The sequence below is a fragment of the Tyto alba genome, unplaced genomic scaffold (genome assembly GCF_018691265.1).
Source record: "Tyto alba isolate M040663 unplaced genomic scaffold, T.alba_DEE_v4.0 Super-Scaffold_20000042, whole genome shotgun sequence".
Classification (NCBI taxonomy): domain Eukaryota; kingdom Metazoa; phylum Chordata; class Aves; order Strigiformes; family Tytonidae; genus Tyto; species Tyto alba.
Window position 1 is genome coordinate 2,399,798 of NW_024881293.1, and position 12,775 is coordinate 2,412,572.

The 12,775-nt window shown below is 56.7% G+C and overlaps 3 protein-coding genes across 6 annotated transcripts; all 3 read right to left on the minus strand.

Moving 5' to 3' along the window:
* Positions 1 to 480: 480 nt before the first annotated feature.
* On the minus strand, positions 481 to 1,986 carry LOC104367625 (group IIE secretory phospholipase A2). Its single transcript, XM_032986579.1, has 4 exons — positions 1,959 to 1,986; positions 1,607 to 1,754; positions 1,210 to 1,316; positions 481 to 623 (listed from the first exon to the last, which is right to left on the minus strand). The coding sequence occupies exons 1-4, from the start codon at positions 1,984 to 1,986 to the stop codon at positions 481 to 483; spliced, it is 426 nt and encodes a 141-aa protein (XP_032842470.1).
* A 2,397-nt stretch (positions 1,987 to 4,383) lies between these two features.
* LOC116960074 (basic phospholipase A2 A-like) lies at positions 4,384 to 6,832 on the minus strand. Of its 3 annotated transcripts, XM_032986602.1 has the most exons (5): positions 6,729 to 6,832; positions 6,239 to 6,295; positions 5,914 to 6,049; positions 5,077 to 5,183; positions 4,384 to 4,923 (listed from the first exon to the last, which is right to left on the minus strand). In XM_032986602.1, the coding sequence occupies exons 2-5, from the start codon at positions 6,276 to 6,278 to the stop codon at positions 4,781 to 4,783; spliced, it is 426 nt and encodes a 141-aa protein (XP_032842493.1). In that variant the 5' UTR covers positions 6,279 to 6,295; positions 6,729 to 6,832; the 3' UTR covers positions 4,384 to 4,780. The 3 variants fall into 3 exon arrangements, with proteins under 3 accessions (XP_032842493.1, XP_032842491.1, XP_032842492.1); XM_032986600.1 differs by lacking the exon at positions 5,077 to 5,183; XM_032986601.1 differs by lacking the exon at positions 5,077 to 5,183 and having other exon boundaries at positions 6,239 to 6,319.
* A 2,664-nt stretch (positions 6,833 to 9,496) lies between these two features.
* Positions 9,497 to 11,852, minus strand: LOC104360589 (phospholipase A2, membrane associated-like). Of its 2 annotated transcripts, none has more exons than XM_032986598.2 (5): positions 11,600 to 11,852; positions 11,237 to 11,286; positions 10,596 to 10,740; positions 10,233 to 10,339; positions 9,497 to 9,902 (listed from the first exon to the last, which is right to left on the minus strand). In XM_032986598.2, exons 2-5 carry the CDS (start codon positions 11,271 to 11,273, stop codon positions 9,757 to 9,759), a joined length of 435 nt encoding a protein of 144 aa, XP_032842489.2. In that variant the 5' UTR covers positions 11,274 to 11,286; positions 11,600 to 11,852; the 3' UTR covers positions 9,497 to 9,756. The 2 variants fall into 2 exon arrangements, with proteins under 2 accessions (XP_032842489.2, XP_032842490.2); XM_032986599.2 differs by lacking the exon at positions 11,600 to 11,852 and adding an exon at positions 11,400 to 11,466.
* Positions 11,853 to 12,775: the final 923 nt, after the last annotated feature.

Sequence of the window (12,775 nt, forward strand, 5' to 3'; positions counted from 1 at the left end):
AAAAAGCCACCCCAAGCCCCTGAGACCAGCACCACCATGCTCCCCTGTGGCTTTAGTGAGTATTAATTGCTTAACTAGTCGTTAGGAGCGGGATGGGACTGTGTTGCAGCCAAGCTCCCTGAGGGGAGCTGGGTGTGGAGCCTGGTTTGGGGTTGAAGGAAAAAGATACGAAACTCCATGCATGCATGAAAATTTACTTCAGAAAGTGAAGTGTGAGGCTCTACCCTATTTCCTACCCCTACCACCATCAGTTCCCAAAACAAGGCCATGACTCTGAACACACTTTACAAGTTGCTTTTGGAAATTTATTTGCAGGGATTCCCTCATTTTTATGATTTGTTTAATCAGGGAGGGAGCAGGCTTTCCCTGGGCATTGGCTCTGGGGAAAGGTGCTGGCGCCTTTTTGGTGCTGCCTGGCCCCAGGGAAGGTGAAAACGCCACAGTCCAGCCCATTTCTGCCAGGTTTTGAGCCTGGCGTGTCTAGCAGGAAGGAGTCTGGCCCTTGCACTTTCTCCTGAAATAATTCTTGTAAATGCTGCTGTAGGTCACGGCTGCCCTTTGGAAGCACTCCGCTGCCTGCTTGTCGCACTCGCAGGTCTGCCTTTGGCACGAATTCCCAGCTTCTGGAATAAAATTTGGGGGAGGGATGAAGTCAGGTGAAGGGTGTGAGAGTTGGGGGGATGTCTTTTGGATCATTCCCTGACGTTGCATGCAGCCCCCCGCCACCACTGAGTTTGGGGCGTCTCGGGTAACTCCTCTTGCCTCTGGTGCATGGAGCTACCTGGCTAGGAGCTATGCGTGGCCCTGGAGGGGCCATTTAATGTAAATTATATACCTATATATGTATGGATATTTGCTTTGATCGCAGGGAAGTGCTTTGCTTTGGTCCACTCACCCTGAAACAGCAATGTTTGCTCTGGGGAAATCGAGGTCAGGGCCCCATCCAGGCTGGGAGGGTCGCCTCAAACCTTCAGTATTCGGCCTCTACAGAAGGGCAAGGTCTCTCCTCCAAGCTCTAAACTTCACCCTAGTCCTAGCAAATAAGTATTTGCCCTATTCCTGGCACTTTCCCCTCATTGCCACCCCCCTTCCCAGGAGGTGGTTTCCAAGCCAGGATGATCTCAAGGACATCTTGGAAGAGAGGTTCCCCTTGGAGCGAGGATGGTTGTGCCTTAATGCTTGGGGCTTTGACCCCACGTCGTCTCTTACCGCAGATTAGCTGGTCTCCGAAGGTGTGGTATTTGTACGTGACCAGTTTGGGAAGGCAGCGAGAAGTAGACAGCTTCTTGTAGCAGCAGTCGTGGGCATGGCAGCACCTGGGGGGGGACGAGAGCCGTGGTCAGGGCAGGACGGGGAGCAGTGGGGACGGTGCTGAAATCCTGCTGCCTTTCTGCCTCCCGCTGCGAGTGCAGAGGAAAAGCCGATGCGCACCGTTCCCGTCGGCCGCTAAGCAACTTTTAAAAAGGTCTGAAGGACAAGCAACAATTTTTGCGTTGCTACCTCAGCTGCCAGGAGCAGGAGCGAGCAGTCCCCTCGCTGTAGCCAGGGAGGGGAAGGTGAGGAGGGACAGGAGCACCCGCTCTGCCTTCACCGGGCCCCAACTTACAAGTCGGTCTCATCCACCGGCTGTTTGGATCCTCCTATGCCGCAGTAGCAGCCGTAACCGTTGTAGGACAGCGGCGACTTCCCGGTCTTGTGCCTAATCATCGAACCGAACTGAACCAGGTTGCAGTTGGTGAGGGTCAGCCCTGCGACTGGAGCCGGGGGGGTTAGGAGCATCAGGGAAAAGCACACACACACACACACACACACACACCCGCGTCCCACCGCTCTGTAGCAAAAAAAAATAAGCATTTTCACCCTCCCCAATTTTATTGTTTATGGATAGAAATTGCAAGCGCCAGGTTTTCCCCCACCGCCTTGCCCGGCGGGGTGAGAGCTGCTGTTGGGTTACTCACGGCAGAGGAGCAGCAAGAAGAGCTTCATGGCTGGCGGTGGCAGCTCCAGGGTTTGCACGAGCCCGAGGTGCTGCCCGGCGTACCTTTTATGGGCCCCCCGTGTGCCCGCTTGGCATGGCTCCTCCTTCGGAGAACCCAAAGTGAGCAAATATTGACAATCCTCAGCATATCGGTCCTGCCAGCTGTGCAAGCCTCTCAGCGTTGCCAGATGCCCTCCGCTGAGGGAGCTCTTTGCAGGGGAGGTTTCGGTGGACTGGGATGAGTGGGGCAGGCTGGGGTCAAGTGTCTGGGTGTCTCAGCATCCCAATGCCTCCCTGAACAAAATGGGAAAACTGGAGGGAGAACGGGTACCACTTCTTTTCCTGGATGACTGTTAGCTTTCTGATGTCTTGGTGAGAAGACACCATTTTGTCTCCCACTGTTTCCATCATGACTTAGGCAGGGAGAAAATGCAGCCAGTGCAAAGCGTCCTCCGTTTCTGAGTTACCGAGGTGGGCGAGATGCAGCACCGTGAGCAGAGGGAGGGCCCGTGGGCCTCCAGAACGGGCTGTGGCTGAGGGTAGGGCTGAGCAAAGGCTCCGTACGCTGGGTTTGCTTGTTACCCGGAGCTTGTCCTTGCCCAGATGCTTCTTGCACCTGGGGATGCTCCATTGCTCTCCCCGTGTGCGCTGGGCGCTGCAGGCAACGCTCACGGGGCATTGCACGAGGTGTCTGGTTCAGCTGATGTAGAAGCAGAATAAGGCAAGAAGCAGAATAAGGAAAAAATAAACGACAAGCAGTGTATAATGGAAGGGTAAAAAAAAAGAGTATGGGTATGTTGTTTGCTTGGAAAGCATCTCTGATTAAGTAGGTGATGCCGAACTATCATTTTAGTAGTTTTCTTCTGGCAGATTGCAGGTGCACAGTGCTCTGCGCCGCTTTGCAGGGAACCCCGGCACGGGCAGGCACCGAGCCACGGGGAGGAAATCCCCCTCGTTGCTGATGGGGAAACTGAGGCAGAGAACAAGGCTGTGACTTGAACGGAAATCGGAGAGATGGTGAGAAAAGGGAACTCAGGTCAGGGCCTCAGCAAAATCTCTTCCCCCTCCTGGCAGATGCTATTTGCCTTGTCAGCTCTCGGGGCCAATCTAAGTTAGACCCCTGGGGTGGTGGCAAGTTAATTAGCCAAATAGCTTGCCATAATTCAAGATTTTCAGAATCTTCAGCCAGTTTTTATCACTGGGGAAAAAGGTATATTTTTGTGCATCAAACTGGTTGAGCTTCCAGGTGGAAGACCCTCCACCCCAACACATGCAGTAGCCCTTCTCCAAACGTGAAATAAGATGTTCCCCGGGGCCGAACGCCTCCTGAAAGGATGTGGATTTTGTTTCCCATTTGCAGTATGCAAAATACAACTTTTGCAGCCCAGTTTATTGCTATGTACTGGGGGGGTGCAGTGTCTGAGCCAACGTGTCAGCGCTTGGAGCTCCGTATGAGCGGATTGGTACAGCCAGGTGTCCAAGCAGAAAAATACATAGAGAGAGTTAAAATTCATCCAGAATTTAAACAGGGAGAGTGTGCTTCAGCTCATCCCGGTCTGCAATCTGTCTGCATGATTGCCCCTCTCCCATCTCGGTGAGGATTTGATTCTTGATTTATGCCTTGCAAACAGCAGCTGGTGGGTGGAGGGCTGCCCACTCCTTCCTTGTCTGCCCCAGGGCTAAATGCTGCTGGAGGAAGAGGGTGGCAGGGCTTGATGCCTGGGTTATAACCAGAGGGAAACGTTGCTGATTTAAGGGATGTTTCCTGGTGCTGTTGACTTCAGCTTTGGGGCAAGCCAGGGTAGGAATTACAGCTGCTGGTGTCTAGGACATCAGCCCTCAGGGAAATAGCATTTCGTTGCTGTTTCTGTGTCTATATTTCATTGCTGAGACCTCCTGGGGGGGCCAACCCTGCTGAATTGGTCTGCAGAGCAGAAAACCTGCCCCGTGGGGATGCGGCGGTGGTTAGAGGGGAAGCAGCCACTGCCTGAGCTGCCTTTTCCTAGGGGACGTGCTCGGGGTTGTTGCAGAATTGGGCCAAAACATTCTTTTCTGGTGAGAAATATGTTTTGCTCCACGCTGGGCGTGAGGCAAGCTCCCGGCCACCCCGTCGCAGCAAAGGTTGCCAGCACCCGGCCCTCCCCCAGCACCGTGCCTGCCCGCAGCCCTCCGCACCAGCCAGGATTTCTCCATCTCGCAGCAACTGCAAATTGTCAGAGCCTGAAGGCTGGGGGGCTGGTTCAGGGGTGCAGATGCATGTCGGTGGGAGATGCATCACCTCTCGGGTGTCATTTTTTTTTCTGGGCATTTCAACGGGGAACCTAGCTAAGAGGTTAGCCTCTGCCCGCTGCCTGCAAGGGGTGGTCGCTGGGCTCAGCTGAGTCACGTCACACTGAGGGCCGATGTTTTGCGCTCTCTGGTTTTATTTTGGAGCAACAGGAGAGAATTTGCAGTGAAGCAAAAAGCAGAGGGAGCTGACAGCCTGCACGGGGAGCTCGAGCCAAGGGGAAATGAGTGTCAGCGGAGAGGCTCGCGCTCGTTTCCATCTCTCCCTTTGCAGCGATGAGGTGCAGGTGTCCACCCCTCCCTTGTTTTTCTGCGCTGAAAAATTGCATCTGCGCCGCTTCCCCTCCTCGGATCCAGTGTATAATGACGCAGCTTCACGGAGAGGGTGGTTGTCCTCGCAGCGAAGCCAAAAAGCCCCAAGGGGGGGAGACCCACCCGGGTTGGGAACCCCTCCCCGGGCCGCGCCATCCCTTTGCTTATCAGCCCGGAGGTGGTTTTGCAAGGAGCCCTTTGGCTTCAACATCGCCCGGCTCGTCCCCGGCATTTGCCACGACGCCGGAGCAGCCCCCGCAGCCGGAGCAGCCTCCGGCCCCGCAACCGGCAGAGCTGGGCTGCCCGCTCGCATCTGCAGGCACCTCTCTGGCACCAGGTCCCCGAGCCTGCAGGGACCAGAGAAAAAAAAAAACCACCCTGAGATCTTTTGGGGGAGATTCCTGGGGTGTTCCCCCCCCCCAAAAAAAAAAAAAGGGCACCACAAAGGAGGGAGATGGTCTGGCAAAGAGGCACGCCAAACCGTGGCTGCGAGGACTCACTGCAGGTGGGGATTCCTGCCCGGGGTGCTGAGAGGGGCTGGATGGGTCCCACGCGGCAGCGCCGTGCCGCCAGCTTGGCGTAGCAGCAGGCACGGAGCAGGCAGCACCTGCAGGGAGGAGGAGAGCCTGGCCTCATCCGAAACGTGGCACCCGGCTGCTTCAAACCCACCCCACACAGGCTCTGCACGCGGCGTGGGAAGAGCCACCAGCATTTGCATCCTCCTCCCGCTCTACATCGCTCGGGAGCTGCTCTTTCCTGCCCTTTCTCATGCCAAGCCTCTTCTCTGCTCCCCCCGTGCGTCCCGCGCCCCTGTGCACCCCAGCTTTGGGACTGGGACCGTCCCTGTCCTCTGGTGCCAGCCCTTTGATTTCAGCCGGTTGGCACTGGCAGGACCGGACTGCCTACAGGGCTGGAATTAGGGGTGAACACTGGCCGCGCTTTCCCCCCTTCCCTAAAACCTGCTCCCTTTCTGCTGCTGCCCATCCGCATTTTGCAGAGCTTCAGAGGATGCTGTTGGGGTCGCTCACAAGCCCCGGGATTATCCCAGAGCCAGTGTTAGCCCTCCCAGGGCCAGTGTTAGCCCTCCCAGGGCCAGTGTTAGCCCTCCCAGGGCCAGTGTTAGCCTTCCCAGGGCCAGTGTTAGCCCTCCCAGGGCCAGTGTTAGCCCTCCCAGGGCCAGTGTTAGCCCTCCCAGGGCCAGTGTTAGCCTTCCCAGGGCCAGTGTTAGCCTTCCCAGGGCCTGTGTTAGCCTTCCCAGGGCCTGTGTTAGCCCTCCCAGGGCCAGTGTTAGCCTTCCCAGGGCCAGTGTTAGCCCTCCCGGGCAGCTCTGCCTGTACCGGTCCATTGAACCCTTCGAGGTGCCGCTGCTGCCCCATCCCGAGTGGCACCCGTGGGCGGTCAGATTTCCTACGGTGCTGCCCTCGAGTCCCGGTGTGAACGCGCGCGGGAGCTTCCCATGAGCTGTGAACACACCTGGAGTGACCGGAAAAATGAATTTTGTGCGAGTCAGATGCAGAAACGAAGCCGAGGGAACCAGAGGGGAGAGGAGGGCTTTGCTGGGAGTCTCCGCAGGGAGTGCTCAGGGTTTTGGGGACGCTCCCTGCGTTGGCGCGGGGCTGCGGCCTGGCTCCCACCCGTGGGTCGGGGAACGGCGGCACTTACTGCAGGCGAACAGCACCGCCAGCGTCAGCAGAACCTTCATCTTCCTCTCACCCGGGCCTGGGAGGAGAAACAGAGAACAGACTGAGGCAGGCAGGGTGGCCAGTCAACAGGCACTGCCCTGCAAACCTTGTCCCTCCGAAACCAGGTCAAATCACCCTGGAATTTGGAGGGAGGAAGGCAGCCATGCTCCCCTGGATCTGCGTTGCTGCCTCTTGGCGGGAAGCAAGCGCTTTCTGAAGCTGTCCCACCACCCGAGCATCTCCCCCCTCCCACCCCACCGCTTGTGGCACCCAGCGCATCAACTTGCAGCACCAGTGCAGCTATTCCCCGCGGGGCTACAACTTCCCAGCTGAGTTTTTACCTGAAAGCAATTACACTCTATCTACAGGCATGGAAACCAGCAGAAAGCAGCACGCCTGCTGCCTCCTCCCAACACCCCCCCCTGTATTTTTGTTTCCGCAGCAGCGGGGCGAGGGTGGGAGTTGCTCACCAGGGGATCGCTCCGGCTCCTCTTCCTCGCTGCCCTCCGTGGCCGCCCCGCGGGCTCCGCACTGGAAATGCTGAAACGACTCGTCTGTCCCAAAACCGCTTTACGCTACGCCCCTTCCCTCGCCAGCCAAACCCCCCCTCTCCCCGCGGGCTGCAGCCCGGAGTGACGCAGGGACCGAGGCTGAGTTTTTGCAAAGTTTGGGGAGGATGATGTTGAGTTATTTTACGGGGATTTCTCCCTCTGCCCAGCAGCACCTCACAGAGGACCGGGGTGGTTTAAGCACGTCGTTTATTTTCACGTTGATTAAATTTACAGCAGCGCTAAGGGGGTCGGGGCAGGCAGGGGTGTAGGGCGATGGGGGTGCAGAGCCCACACGTGTCCTCCAGCCCCCCATCCCTGCTGCCGGCGCCGGTGCTTGGGGTAGAAGCGGGAACGTTTGCTGCAGGCCCCGACGCGGCGCCAGCCCTGCATCAGGAGGTTGTTGTAGCTGGTATCGTGCAGCTGGCAGCATCTTGCGCGGGAGCTCAAAGCTTTGGGGGGGGTTGTTTTTTTTTTTTTTTTACCTGCTACCCCCCGGCTTTTGAAACCGTGCAAGGATTTGTTGGGGCAGGGAGGTTTTTAAACGGGCACTTACCTGTCCGTGGCATCCTTGGGCTGCCTTTGGCTGCCCGGGCCGCAGTAGCAGCCGTAGAAGGAGTTATGCAGCAAGGTGCTCCTCCCCGTCGCCTTCGTGAGCATCTTGTGCAGATCCCAGAGGCTCCTGCGAGCTGGGGACAAGCCTGGGGGGGGGGAAATCGGTGGGACTCACACTTACACCCGGCTCCCCAGCAGCATCCCCATCCCTCCAGCCCCCAAACAGGTACTAGGCTGGTAACGTCTTAAAAATGAGTGGATGCAATGGAGAAGAAACAAAGTGTTGCACGTTTCAGAGGGAGGGGAGGTCGTGAGGAAAGATTCAGAAATCACCAATCTGGTCCTAATTTCCACGGGCGTAACTGCATGGAGAGCTGTGGGACCGGTGCAAGCGAGGACGCTTACCCCAAGCAAACAGCACAGCGAAGGTGAAGAGAAAGTTCATCTTTTCAACAGCCCTGGAAGAGAAAACCAAACCATTTCCCCATTATATCAACCACTTTCTATTTTGCTTCCCCCCTTGTCCGGGGGCAGTGATGCTCCTCACTTCTGGGGATTAGGGGAGATGAGGGGGGCGAGGGTGAGCCCATCACCATCGCTCCAGCGGGTGATGAATGGGTGGGAAAAAGCAAAATGAAGGGAAAGGAAGAAATGTAGAGGAACTATCAGCCCTTGAGGGCTGCAGCCTGATGCTCTGCCTCTGGGCTGGCATCTCAGCTAGCATCTCCTTTGCTCCTGCTTTCCCGGCACAGACCTCACTCCCCACTTGTACCGCGGCTTTTGGTTAAAGTAAGAAAGGAAGGAAAAGCCTCCTTCCACCCCTGCTCACCTCAGGAAAGCCACCACTTGCTTGCAGGGCTCTGCAGCTGGCCAGCCTTGCTTTATATAGGGTTTGCTTCCCGCCATCGGATGCTCGTTTCGCCCGCATCTTGCTGACCGGGCTTTTCTGCAAAGGAGAAGGCGCTGTCTTTCCCCTTTACAGGAATGTAAGAAATCCCCCCAACGCCCCAGCTCCATACCCCGTCCACAGGGGCTGGAACTGGGCGAGATGAGCTGGCAAAGCAGTGTCATTTCCAGCCCGAGTAGGAAGGCAACGCTCCCTGCCCTGGCTGGAGGTGCCCGAGTGCCTTTTTCTCTGCCATCTCCAGCACCACGGTGCCGTATCAGGGGCAGAAATGCTAGCCCTGTTTCAGCTTTTGCATCCTGGTACCCAGGAAAGAAGCAGGTTTGGGGTTTTTGGGCGGTCAGACAGTTTGGGAACTGTCCCTGTGCCATGCTGCAAAGCTGGTCCAGGGTGAGTTATTGGTTTTTTGGGAAAAGTAGATGGGCAACACTAAAAGCATCTCTAAATGCACAGTTCCCAGAAACACAGTGTTACACAGATACCAGGTGACAAAACGCTCACCCACCGTGAGAGGAGAATGAAGCAAAATGGATGTTTTGGGGCGAGTGAATGCATCTTCCCTTTATTTCTCTCTGCACGATTCTTCCGCCTCCTCTTTGCAACCCCTGGGCAGAACTCATCCCTCATGGAGAAACTATTTAGTCGCCAACTTAACCACCCTCCTAACTCAGCATCCGCCTTGGGATGGACGAGGCTTTGAACATTTCCTTCCTCTGCAGATAACTATTCTTTAGCCTTAATTTTGGTCACCATTTTTATCCGTCACAGGAGGGTCTCAGATAGTCTCACACATTTTCCTACCTCCATTATTCCTGTAAAAAGACCTTTTGGACATATCTTGCCTGCCCCTTAATGCACTGTTTTGTTTTAGCCCCGGGAGTGAGTTCAGCTCGCAGGAAGGGTTGTTGGGAGAAGCCTGACTGCCATCAGGACTCGGAATTATTTTATTATCAAACCCCAGGGAGTTTTACTTAGTGGCAGTTATTTGTCCCCGTTTCTTGATGTGAAGTGCTCCTCTGTCGCTGGCGATCTGGCAGCAGTCCCGTTGCTCTGCAGCAGGATAGACCCGTGAATTACAGCTGCTGTCGGGACCATGGGAGTATCGGGGTGTCAGGCAGACGGTGTGGCTAAGGTGGGAGATGCAAAAGTGCTCCCCAAACTCAGAAGCCCGGATGCCACCTTTGCAGTGCCTCGATCTCAGTGGCTCTTACAGAAAAAACACCACGGAGAATCATTTTGAATACTTTTTATTATCTTTGCTGGGAAATTAAACCAAAAGAGAGGAGGAAGGGACAAAAAAATGGAAGCTGGCGTGTCGTTCTGGGGGGACCTCCATCCGTAATGTGTGCGTGCCCTTCCTCACCCTGAGCATCACCCCGCGGTGAGCCTTGCTGGCTCTGGCTCTGGTCAGCCCCCACATCAGGTTTTTCTTGCCATAGAAATGGGGAAAGCCCATCAAAATCTGCAACTTCGTGTGCAGACTTCCCCTCCTCAGCACTGGAGCTTACTTCCTCGGCATTTCAGCTTGAAATAGAAGCGGTAGGATTTATCGTAGGAATGCAAAGCGCTCGCGAAGCACGAAGCCACCGCTTTGTCGCAGAGGCAGGTCTCTTTCTTGCACCAGCTCTGCTCGTTACCTGCGGGAGGGAAACGCGGTGCTCTGCCGTGGCTTTTCCGGCTGGCGTCGGCGAGGGGGTCCCCTCGGGGCACCCCCCACGCCTGGAGCTGCCCGGGGGAAGAGTGCCCCAGTGCTCCCCCTCCACAACCTGCCCAATTCCCTTGCAGTGCCCATTTATTTATCGCACTCTGCATCCTCCCATATGCACCCAGTCGGGCATCAGGCCGGTTTCATCCCCGGGGGGGGCGGGGGATGCCCTCCTGTGTACCCTGCTCGGGGGCCGGGGTGCTGTGGGGAGCAGTGCTGGTTCCCCACCTCTGCGGGACCACTGCGTTTCGGCGGTACTCACTGCAGACGATGTCTCCATCGTCAGTGTCGAAGTGGTAGGGGGTTATCAGGGGTCTGCACTTGCCCTCTCTCAGCCTCCTGTAGCAGCAGTCATGGGCAAGGCAGCATCTGCGGGGGGACACCACGTCAAACCACTGCCCCCCCGAACCCTCCCTCTCCACAGCTGGAAGGTAAAGGAAGGTCCAGCCTCAAATTTAAGGTGACTGGGAGGAGGGGGTGATGAGGCAGCAGCAAGACGTGGCTTGGGGAACGCTGCAAAACCCCCTCTCTGAGCCCACCAGTGCCGGCGGGCTGCCAGTGAGGGGTTTTTTGGGGACCCCCCCACAGCGGGGCAGCGAGTGGCGATGCTTTTCCAGGTACTCACCGGTCGGTGGAGTCCACCGGGGTCCCTCTGCCCCCGATGCCGCAGAAACACCCGTACCAGCTGTAGGAGAGCAGGGCACTTTTCCCCGTGGTCGACTTGATCATCCGCTCCAGCTCCAAAACGCTGCCGCGGGCCGGCAGCAGCCCTGCGGAGGGGCAGAGGGACGGGCTCACACCAGGGCAGAGCGAGGAGGCAGGCGCCTCGCACCGGGCAGGGGAATTAAATTAAGTCCGGTGTTGCTGGAAATACCTGCTTTTAGGCACATTGGACCATGAGAAGCCCCCCCCCCAAAAAAAAACCCTCAGGATTGTGTCTGGCTTCTGCAGCTCCCTGATTTGGTTTGGTTTGATATCACCGCTCTCTGTGCCGCGCTTGCATCCTGCAACCAGCCACGTTGCCAGGATCAGCCCTGGGCTCGGCACAGGCAGGGAAGCAGGTGACAACAGGCTCCAGGGCCTCTTAAAATAAATACGGATCGGAGCATCCCAAAGCCTCACCATCACAAGGACCTCCAGTGTGCTCCATGAAGCGTTAGAGAGAAACTGCAAAATTTAACCAAAAATCACGCACAAAGGGTTTGTGCGTCTTTTTTGCCAGGCAGATGAGATCCCAGCCTGGTGTGGTGAAACCGGGGCGCTTACCGCAAGCCAAGATCACGGCAAAGAGGAGATTCTTCATCCTCAGGCTGGTCCTGGAGGAGGAAACCAGAAGGGCAGGCGATGAGCAGCACCCCGGGGGCAGGAGGGATGCTGTCCCCGCGCCGGCGCCAAGGGCCCGGAGCCAGCGGGGTGCCCCTGGCAGCACCTCAGGGTGACATCAGTGTCGGTGGGACGGTCCCCGGGCCCTTCGGACTCCGGGTGCGGGATGCGGCGCTCGGCAGGGATGTGTACAGAGACGCGGCGGGTCAGGACTGAGGGAGAAGCTCACCCTCGGCAGCCTCCCACCGCCGCCCCCCCAAGCCGTCTGATGAAATAACAGGGCAATAAAATCCCCTCTCTCCTTACCCCGCCTGGACCTCGCAGCTCCAGGAGTTCCGGCTTAGCGGGTTTGCTTTATATAGCTGGCGAGGTCCATCCCCTCCTCTATCTGCGACGCGGCTTCTGGATGAGGCCAGTCAAGGTCTTGGCTGTAGTTTTAAAAGCTGTGGGGTTCGGTGGCTGGAGAGGCAGGACAACAGCGATTTATGCCCCAGAGGTGCAGAGCTGGCACCGCAGAGGCCGTTGCATCCTTGTTCCAGCTGCAGCGGTGGCACTTTGGCCTCGGTGTCGTCTCGAGTGGGTGCTTGGTTTTATCAACTCACGCCCTGCAACCTCAGAGGAGGTTTCTCTTGGGTCTTTCCCTTGCAATTTCCCCCCTCCAAATCCACGTCTGCACCCACATCCGGCCACGCCGAATAGCAAGGGGAGGCAAAGGAAGGATGGCGAATGCCGCGGCCGCATTTCGTGGGTCTGTAGTTTTCCTGTCCTGCCCTCAGGGCATGGGAGACTCTGGGAGCGTGTGGGTAAAGGGTCTGAGAAATTAAATCATCAGCAGCAAGGGCTGGAAACACCATGGAAACCCGCCTTGGAATGCTTTTTGAATACAGTTTTTTTAATCGCTATAACTGAGACATGACACGAAGACACAAGGGAGGCAGAAAACCGGAGGAGATAAGAAACAAAAGCTGCTATCTTCCCTGCAAAACCATGGGGCCGAGAGCAAACACAGACACAGATGTACCGTATCTGGTTTGTATGCAGGGCTCCACCCTCAGTAAGTAACCACACTTCTAGGGGAAGGAATTTGAGGAGGGATTGTAAGGAAATGGCCATTGCTGAATTTCTTGAGAGCGGCCAAAGCTTTCCACTGGAAGGGACATCACCGCCCAGCTGCCCTCCGAGGCTGACACATGTCTATCCCAGGGCTTTTCTCCCCTCTCGCCTTTTCTTTCCTGCTGCCAAGTGGAATAAAAAGTGATCCAAGCCCAATAAGAAAAGGATGGGCAGCAACAGCTCGCCTACCTCCCCACCCACTCAGGCGTGCCGCGTGGCTTTACCCACTCACCATCTGCCCAGGAAACCATCTCGAAATGCCACGATGCAAACCGCTGGGCACCACACTGACACCCAAACCTCCTGCCTTCCCCACCTGACTTTTATAACCATGGCACCCCCTTTCCGCCTCATCCACAAAACCCTTCC